General features: G+C 50.7%; 1 protein-coding gene across 1 annotated transcript; it reads left to right on the top strand.

The window, feature by feature from the left end:
- The first annotated feature begins 2688 nt into the window (after positions 1-2688).
- Cnfn (cornifelin) lies at positions 2689-4122 on the top strand. Its single transcript, XM_076839490.1, has 4 exons — positions 2689-2725; positions 3173-3283; positions 3680-3816; positions 3912-4122. Exons 1-4 carry the CDS (start codon positions 2689-2691, stop codon positions 3999-4001), a joined length of 375 nt encoding a protein of 124 aa, XP_076695605.1. The 3' UTR covers positions 4002-4122.
- The last annotated feature ends 5755 nt before the right edge of the window (positions 4123-9877 follow it).

Below are 9877 nucleotides of genomic sequence, written 5' to 3'. Positions count from 1 at the left end.
TAAGTATGTCCCAAATAGTTCATGGAACTTACTAACACTAAAGTAAAATACATTCATTGTTTATCTGAAATTTCAATTAAATAGACACCCTGTATCTGACAACTCCATTGAGAGGGACAGAGGCCAGATGCCTAGTGGCTGGGCCATAGCACTCCTCAACTCCCCAGACCTCACCTCTTCCTGCTCCCTGCTCTCCTCACCCCCAAACAGGCCACCTCACAGCTTCCCCAGTCCCGATTTCCTCATCTACATGACTCGCTATATCTAATTGGGGCCCCCAGGCTGCATCAGAAGAGGAAACTTGAGAACAACTCAGATTGTCATCTTAGGAGCCTGAGGGTCCTCAGAGATGATGGAGTCACTTGAAGCCCATAGTCTGGACAGCTAGGGAGATGGGCCCTATGGCTGCCCCCAAGGAGTAAGCTTGTGAAGGGGAGAGATGGGGAGAGGTGAGACGAGACCCTGAAATAGGAGACAGAAACCCCAGGATATGGACACAGAGGCACAGAGCCTGGGAGGAGAGAGACTGGGAGATGGGGAGACAGACCCAGAGATTCAGAAACAGATTTGCAGAGATGGAGAAAGAGATGAGGAACTGGACACAATGAGACTCAGAGATGGGGATACAGGGATGCAGGAAGCAAGTGGGGAGATGTCCCCCACGCATGCAGGCTCCTGGACCTATGGCTGATGTGCATGGGCAAGGGATTACTGCCCAGATGGAGACAGAGAGAACCAGCCATCTGGGAGGTGCTGAGAGGCTTGGGCCCTGGTGTGTTGGGCGTGGGGGAAAGCTGTGATCCCAGACCAGCGGGTTATCCATCTGCCATCACCCCATGTCCATACCTAGTGGAGTGACGATACTACCTTCTCTATAGGTGACACCCCAATTTTCTGGTGCCTCCTACATTTTTGGGGGGTGACGCCCATGTTAGGAACCCCACCCAACTCTAACACCGCTTCCCTCACTGAGTCATGTCAACCCCGTCGGTCCTGTTGAGGGGAGACTTTGGCAACGTGAGCATCTATCCCCCAGCTTCACCCCTGGAGCCCCGCAGTTTGAAACCCCAGGACCCTACCTACTCAGGAATGTGCAGCCTAGCTTAACAAGACTCCAGCCCCCTCCCTCAGATCCAGGGGTCCAGGCCCCAGCCCTCTTCCCTTAGACTCAGGGTTCCAGGCTGTCATCAGCCCCATCTTCTGCTCTATGAGGACCCCGATGAGTCCAGGGATCACATGTACATCCTTCAGTTTCTTTTACAGTTTGCAGCCTCCTCTCTTCCCAGTTCAGAGTAGAGGTGAGTGGAGCCCTGACCTTGGTCCCTACATGAATCATTCCTCAAAATACAATCACCCACCTGCCCCTGCCCCGTCTCCTGGCCTTGAATGAGAGAACCATGTCTCCCAGGAAGACAGCAGGGTGAAGTCACTAAGCATGATGACAGCCTTAAAGGAGAACCCCACTCCAGACTCTCTCCTGCATCACCCCACCTTTCTCACCGCCATTCCCCTGCCCCTTGCCGGGCTCCCCTTCACCTGCCCCTCCCTGTAGCCCTCCACTTCTGCACCTCTCTTCTCCAAATCCTAACTTCCTTTTTTGTTATTTTTCTCCAGATCTGTGTGCCTCTTTTTCTCTCACCATCTTTCTGTGTCCTCCTGTCTCTCTCCTTCCCTCCCATCTTGCCACTCTCCTGCCTGTCTCTGTCTCCCTGCTCTTTTGGCCTCTGAGCTGTCCAAGCTGTGCCCCTGGTCCCTCCCTGTCTCTCCATCTCTGTCTCTTCATCTCTGTCTCTTCCCACTCCTGTTTCCATCTCCATCCATGACACCCCCCCCACACACACACCCTTGCAGAGGTGAGGTGGAAGGGAAGTGGGGGGTGGGGAATACAGAGGGAAGGCAGGAAATCCCTGTGAGGGGAAGAGGGTCAGCCAGACCGGCTTGGCTCCCTGGGCACCTCTGTCAGAGCCCCGCCCAGAGCTGCGTGGCCGGGCCCATATAAGCAGCTCTTGGCCTTAGACAGAGAATTCAGTGCCTGTGTCACCCTCACCTGTCTCCATCTCCACTCCGTCGTTGCCTGCAGGTAGGAGCACCCTTCCCTTCCCAAGGCCCTTGGCTCTGAGGCTGGCACCTCTGTCCTTCTCAATGCTCCCTGAGTCAGCCTTCTCAATCTGAGCAGGGCTGGTTTGAGTTTGATAATCCAAGCGCCCAGTATTATTTTAATCCACTTGGCCTGGGTCATCACAGTGGGGCATTTCTCTTTACCTCTCTGAGCCTCAGTGTTCCCTCTGTGAAATGGGTTTGCAGAGGAATCGAGGTGCTGGACCTCTGTGGGCACCTGGCTGTGATCTCCTTCTCATCTTGTCTCTGCCTCTACCTGTGTCTCTTTTGGTCTCTCTCTCATCTCTGCCTCTGCTATGAGGAGGGTCCTCTGGGGTCTGTCGGGCAGCTGTAAAGAAATGGGCGAGTCTCTCGCCCTCACCCTATCCATCCCCGATTCCATGTCTCTCCCAGCTGGCAGGCTGACTTGGCCTCTTTCTCCCCAGTTCCCCTTCCCCTGAAAGCCTTGCCCCCAGTGCCCCAGTCCCTTGCCCTCCCCTCCCCAGTATCCCGCAACCCTTGGACAGACTCCGCAGCTGTAGCCGCAGCCACCTCCGACGTCCAAGGCTCCACATCCTCAGGGCCAGCAAAATGCAGTTCGAGATGCACGACAACGTGAAAGGCAAAGGTGGGATCGCTAGATGGACCAGCAACCCTCCCAGTACCTGGAACCTGGCCGTCTCCCTCCCCTGGGTACCCTGGCTTTGAAGACAAATGGCACCTGCTTCCATCCCAGAGGTCCCTGAAATGCTGGAACCTAGCACCCCTGGCCCAGACGTGGAGGAGGAGGCTACATGTTCAGGCCCTGCCCAGATGTGGTGCCCATCTTTCCTCAGACCAGCAGGAACCCCCTACCCTCAGATCAACCAGATGTGCAGGAGGCAGCGGCAACAGGGACAGACTGGGATGTTGACGCATAGATGTGGCAGAAAAGAACTGGGAGGAGCAATGGTGTCCCTTCAGTGGGCGGCCTGGTGGCCCTGCCCAGACTGCCCGGCAGAGGGAAGGGTGGCAGGGGCGCTGGTCTCAGGAGGTACTAAGGCTGCCTGCTGATCCTCTTCTCCCACCTCTGCAGCCATGTCCTACCCGGTGACCAGTCAGCCCCAATGCGCCAGCAGCTGCTATCAGACCCAGCTCAGTGACTGGCACACGGGTCTCACGGACTGTTGCAATGACATGCCCGTCTGTAAGTGCCCTGGGAAGGAGGGAGGGGAGGGAAGCTCTCCTGTACGCCACTTTGCCTTTCTGACGTCCACCTTACTAATTCCACTCCACCTCCCTTCTTCGGGCTCTGAGTTCCACTCTAACCCTCGCCCCCCCTTGGGACCCCCAACACGCCTAGGATCCCAACTTCACAATCTTACAACCCCCAACCTCCCCCCTCAGCCACCACCCTGGACCCTCAACTTTCCCAGTTGTGACCCCGCTCCCTCTTCAAACGCTCTCTGTCACTAAACCACCTCCTTCGACCCTAATTCCCCCTGGGACCTCTTTTCCCCATTCCCTTCGGGACCCTCACCCGGGGCGCAGCGGGCCGGAGGCACCCGTCGGCTCCGCCCCTGACGGCCCTCGCCCCGCCCAGGTTTGTGTGGCACTTTCGCCCCGCTGTGCCTCGCCTGCCGCATCTCCGACGACTTCGGCGAGTGCTGCTGCGCTCCGTACCTGCCCGGCGGCCTGCACTCCCTCCGCACAGGCATGCGCGAGCGCTACCGCATCCAGGTGCGCGCCGGGCGGAGCCCCGTGGGAGCCGGGGGCTGGGGACTGGCACCGTGGGACCCCAGGCAGCGCTCTGATCTCTCTCTTTCACCCCCCAGGGTTCCGTCGGGCACGATTGGGCGGCCCTCACTTTCTGTCTGCCCTGCGCCCTCTGCCAGATGGCGCGGGAACTGAAGATCCGAGAGTAAAGACGTCCCCCTTCTTCCTCCTCCTAGTGCACCACTCACGCCTCCGATCCTTCCCGGGAGAGCCTGCCCCGCCGTAGTCTCACCGCCAAAAATACACCCACAATAAAAACCTGAAAACCAACTCCGCCTACATCCTTTTTTTTTTTTTTTTTCTCCCTAGGAAGGAATCTGGGTGGAGAGGGAGGTTTGGTGAAGGAGGTGGGGACATGACAGATGCCTAGGTGCGCACGGAGTTTGGTAGAGTCTGGCGTCTGATGGGACAGGCTGTGTATATGGCTTTTGTGAGTCTTCCCTCTCTGAGGCCAAGTGTTGTTACTAACCCAGCAAAACCACAAACCCCTTAACAGCACATTGTGAAGCTCTGCCCACATCCTGAAAATAAGCAAAACTAGAAAGGCAGTCTCAACGGAGTCCAAACAGTAAAGTTAAAATAATAATAATAATAATAATAATAATAATAATAATCTAAGCCTTCCCCTAAATTCAGTCAATACGTGTGGACTTTTGGCTTCATGCTTCTATTAACAGGTTTGGGGAACTTTTATCTCCAAAACAAAGAACTGCCAAGCTTAAGGCTCTATGGAACTGAAAGGCATCCTAAGGATTTTCTAGTTCAATGAACACTCCCCCACCTCTCTACTCCCCCCCTCTTTTTTTTTTTCTTTTCTTTTTTTTTTTTTTTTGGTACTGGAGATTGAACCCAGGGGCACTTTGCCACTGAGCCCTTTATTTTGAGACAAATTTTCTATAAGTTGCTGAGGGCCTTGCTAAATTGCTGAAGCCTGGAACTGGTGATTCTCCTGCCTCAGCCTCCCTTCTTGCTGGGATTACAATGGTGCGCCACTGCACCTGGCTTAATCAATCCTCTTTTCCTCCCTCCCTCCCTCCCTTCCTTCCTTCCTTCCTTCCTTCCTTCCGGCTTCATATATGCTATGAAAGTGGGCGGCCACTGTGCTACATCCCCAGACCAAGCTAATTTTGGGGGGGGGGGGCGTGTTGCTGGGGATCGGACCCAGGGTCTTGTGCATTGGAGGCAAGCACTCTACCAACTGAGCTATATCCCCAGCCCCTAATTTTTTAAAATTAAAGACATTTCTAGTAATGTGTCTATCTCTCTCTCTCTCCCCATATTACCTCAATTTTAGAATGATCCTAAGAACATAAGAAACTTGCTTTCAATGGTCCCAGAGAGAGTTCGGGGAAATAAAATTTGGGTACAAAAAGTGATTGGGAGGGCTGGGGTTGTGGCTCAGTGGTACAGTACTTGCTCCTCACAGGTGAGGCACTGGTTCAGCCCTCAGCACCACATAAAAATAAATAAACAAAATATTTTCAAACAGTGATTGGGAGTCTTTTTTGTCTACACTTCACAAATATATTTTTATGTCACTTTTAATTTTCAAACTCCCTCGGCTACATCCTTTTTTTTTTTTTTCCTTCTTCCTAGGAAGGAATCTGGGTGGAGAGGGAGGTTTGGTGAAGGAGGTGGGGACATGACAGCACCTGATAGCACCTAGAACAGAAACTGGGAATTCAATGGAATCGATGTGTACTTTGGTTAAGTGCACTTTGCCTAGTCCATCTTTAGCAATACCCCTCCCTAATGGCTGAAGTTGGGGACACAGTTTGATGGTGGGCTCAATTTTCCATTTTCCTAATTCAGCCCAGCCCAGGGGCCAAGCTGCCCTCCCAAGTCTCCAATAAGACTAGTCTCCTGCCAAGGAATGTCCTATGGCCTTTCCCATCCAGGACAGAGCTAGTCTGGAATAAAGGAGCCTCTGGGAGCTGGATTTGACTTCTGCAAGGACATGAGTTGTTGGGGCCTCATGCTACTCAGGAAGCACTGCCCAGAGCACTTGTTTTCACTTTGTGTTTGAGTGTATATGGCAGGACTGTGCAAAGAAAGTTAACTCCTCTGTTGGTTGACCCCAAATCTGCAGGTCTAGGACTAATGACAAGCTCAGGGAAAGACAAAGCTGGCCAATGGAACAGATCAGGGTATAGACTATTCTGGCTTTTACTTATGTCTCTGAGCTCAGAGTCAGAGGGAGAAGGATGGCACTTTTCCAAGGAGTTTTAACCAGCTCATCCAGCAAACCCTCTCAAGGAGCACCTAGTGACTTGAAATTTCAGGGCTCTGGTTCTTGCCCTCCTCAATCAACCCTCTTTATGAAGCTAAGCATTAAGGGAGAGAACTCTCTCTCTCCCTTAGCGTGCCCAACTCCATATTTAACTTCACTAGACCCTTGTCTTTCAATAGCCAGACCCTTGTCTGACAAGTCAGACCCTTGTTTTGTTAGACCCTTGTCTGACAATAGTCAGGTGAAGTGTGTTTTTGCTTTATTTTGTTTTTATGGTACTAAAGATTAAACCCAGGACTGCCCCACTGAGCCACACCTCCAGACCTATTTATTTATTCATTCATTCATTCATTTAAAGACAGAGTTTTGTTGATGAGGCTGGCCTCAAACTTTGGATTCTCCTGTCTCAATCTCCAAGTAGCTGGGATAACACATGTGTGCCTGGCAGTATGCTTTCTTTCATTTCCTACAGTGATCAGCAACAGAGCCTCTGGCCTGTCCACTGAATTATATGTTGGAAATTTCATGTAAGTCCACTGTTTTTGTTGAGATGTACAGAATTGAAAAATGTCTTATAACTTGACTATTAAGACCATATGTGGCAAGACATGGTGGCAAAAGGCACCCACCAGACTACAATCAGCCATCTTCTATATGTATAAACCACTCCTAAATCAGCTTCCAGCAAGATGGTCCTTTAGGATAACAGACTGCTGGTCTGCCATCTTGTGATCATCACTGAAATAAAAGGCCTTTCTCTCCCACCACCCTGCCACTCAACTAATGGCTCCATTGTGCAGCAAGCAGACCCATGTTTACTCAGTAACATTTTCTGCAAAAGCAACTAGGAGGTCAGAGTATGTTCAGGTCTCACAATTGGACAGACTTGGCATCTGATCTCAACTCTTACTACTTACTAGCTGTGTTATTTTGGTGAATTCATAAACCTTTCTGAGCTTGTTTTGTCCTCTGAGGATATCAATCCCTAATATGCCAAAATGCTACTCTAAGGACAAGAGATAGAACAGAAAGAAAGACCAAAGTGTGACTTCAATTAATCATTGTTGTTAATATTACTATTATGTGTATATGGTAGACTATTCCCACATTAACATATTGTCACTCTTATTTAATGTTATTTTCCCCCAATCTGCATATGTAACCATCAAGTGATATCTTCACTTAGAATATCTAAGAGCTGCCTCAAATTTAACATATTCCAACCTAACTTCTGGCCCACCCCACCCCTCCACCTCCCACATTCTCCCCAATCTTAGAAAACAGCAAGCTCTGTGGCGGCTACTGGGTCCCTGTTCCTTTCCTCCAATGCCGAGTTGTCAACAGATTCTGTTGGCTCTACTTTCAGAATATACCCCAAATCTCACTCCTACCCACTGTGCTGCCCCCATCTTGTTCCATCCACTCTCCTTTTCAGGCTGAAAATATCAGGCTGTATCCTCCTTATTTCTTCTGCTCTAACCATGTGGGTCTGTTCTTCTCTAAATGCGAGGTAGGCATACTCCTATCTCGGGGGCTTTGCTCTGGATCTTCCCTCAGATGCTGTCTGGCTCACCCCCACTGCTGCTCGCATCATCTTATAGAGAGGAATTTTCTTCCCAACTTTGCTTAAATTGCAAGTATTAACCTCCCTCCCTTTACTGCCTTTTCTGGCCACGTTCCAAGATATGGCATCATTTACTTATTAACAGGTACCTCATTGGTTTATCAGCTCTAGAAAGGTAGGGACCTCATTCATTGCTGTGTCCCCAGCACCCAGAATAGTGTGAGGCCCAGTGTAGGTGATCCCAGGTAGATGGCATAGGCTTAAAAAAGATGATTTTGTGTGGAGCAATGGAGTCAGTTTGTATCAGAATCCAATTTGCCTCTTAATTTTCCCGGAGTTTTTAAAGAGACTTAGCTCTCAAATCCACAAAATAGGAGAATAAGTTTTTCAGTGGTGATGTTGGGAAAACTAAAACACTCATGCCAAGCACCCTGCACAGTGCCTGGAGGGTTACAGACCCTCGGTAGAATGTTCCCCCTTTCCCTAAGTCTCCAGGATATTATGTTGGCAACCACAAGTGGGTTAGAATCCAGGCCTCTGACCTCCCATTCCCAGGTGTTCACCCACCACAAGCCTCTTACATTCAAGTCCATCCACAGAGAAGTGAGAGCTGAGAGGTCAACCTGAAGGGTATATATGCATGTGCTACAGGGCAAGTACACAGGGGCATACACATGTCAGTGACAGATGACAAAGGAAGACTGGCTCTGAGTCACAGAGAAAAGGGCCAGTCATAGAGCACATGCTCTGTTTAGGAAGGCTAAGTTACAGGGTGACTACTAGGAAGGTTCCCTACCTAAAGGGTCCAAGCATAATGCAGAGACCTGAAGAACTTTCGCTCCTTTCTAGGTAGGATACTCTCCTGTGGTTCGGGGTTCCTTGTCTCCAAGTAGCATGGCTCACTGCTGACCCTCAGCTCCCAGGTTGGTCAATTCTGCTTGCTTTATCCCCAAACAGAAATCCCCATTTGTACACCCTGGCTCTAGGGCCTGCTTCGTGCTGGGAAGCTGTCAGCTACAGCGACCTGTGCTAAGGGAAGGGCTCCTTTCCCAGGAGGTAGGACAACATGTGGGGCAGACACTGGGCAAGGGTTCAAATAGCAGCTGCCACTCACTCGACAGCCAAGTGATGTCTATGATCCTTTCTCATCTGTAAAATGAGAATTACAGCCAGGTGTGGTGGCACACGTCTGTAATCCCAGTGGCTCGGTAGGCTGAAGCAAGAGAATAGTGAGTTCAAAGCCAGTCTCAGCAAAAGCAAGGGGCTAAGACAGTGAGACCCTGTCTCTAAATAAAATACAAAATAGGGCTGGGGATATGGCTCAGTGGTTGAGTGCCCTGAGTTCAATCCCCAATACCCACCCTCAAAATGGGGATCACACAACTCCTACCTCACACAGTTCTTGGGGAAATCAAATGAGGCCACAGCAGTAACATGCCAAGCCAACTCACCAGCACATGATACTCAATACACACCAAGTTCATAGTCACATACATCTTGGAGGGTAGTACTACCATCAGTGCATAAAGGCACTGTGGTCAGAGTAATCCCTGAAAATCCCCTAAATTGCCCACAAAGTCTGCAAATACCATATGCCACTGCACTCCCCAAGCCTAACATATTGCCAAGTTCTCACCTGCACACCTGAAGCAGCCAGCTTTGTGCTCAGGGCCACGTTGGGCAGAAAGGGATCTTTTGAGCACTCCCAGCAGGTGCTCAGGCAGTACAGGTCTTTGGAAGATAGAGGTCTTTAGCTCCCTGCCCTCAGTCTGGGCTCTTGCTTGTCCAAGGGTTTGGGACCCTCCCGTGATGCTTTCAGTTTTGACCTTGAGAGTATACTTAACTAGAGAAAGATCATATTGCTAGGGCCTCATTTCAGTCTCCATGCTGCCTGGTTTGAACTCTTCTTACATTAGAATAAAACCTGGGATGAAGGCAGTCTGTTTTCCCTTCTGAGCCAAACTTTCTCCTTATGGCAGGCACCTAGGGAAAGGTCCCTGTTCCTGGTCAAAGAACTTCCTGTCCCAGCTGTCCTTGGTTCATTCCTTCTAGGAAGCAAGAGTTCCGCCATATCCACCTCCACCACCACCACCTACAAGCGACACAGGAAACAAGCCCAGGTCACAGGGCTTGGAGGTGCACCACAATATGGGCACTTATCTAACTGACCCAGTGCAGGGCTGACGTCCATTCCTCCCTCCCCTGCACGAAGATCACACTGGGACACTGGG

Source organism: Callospermophilus lateralis, chromosome 18 (assembly GCF_048772815.1).
Source record: "Callospermophilus lateralis isolate mCalLat2 chromosome 18, mCalLat2.hap1, whole genome shotgun sequence".
NCBI lineage: Eukaryota > Metazoa > Chordata > Mammalia > Rodentia > Sciuridae > Callospermophilus > Callospermophilus lateralis.
This window is presented reverse-complemented; position numbering and strand designations above follow the sequence as displayed.

What these genes read in the sequence shown, in the direction of transcription:
- Cnfn (XM_076839490.1), top strand. Translation starts at nt 2,689, where the DNA reads ATGCAGTTCGAGATGCACGACAACGTGAAAGGCAAAG. An exon ending in CGACAACGTGAAAGGCAAAG is followed by an intron (nt 2,726 to 3,172) that starts GTGGGATCGCTA and finishes CCACCTCTGCAG; the next exon opens with CCATGTCCTACCCGGTGACC. An exon ending in GCGAGCGCTACCGCATCCAG is followed by an intron (nt 3,817 to 3,911) that starts GTGCGCGCCGGG and finishes TTCACCCCCCAG; the next exon opens with GGTTCCGTCGGGCACGATTG.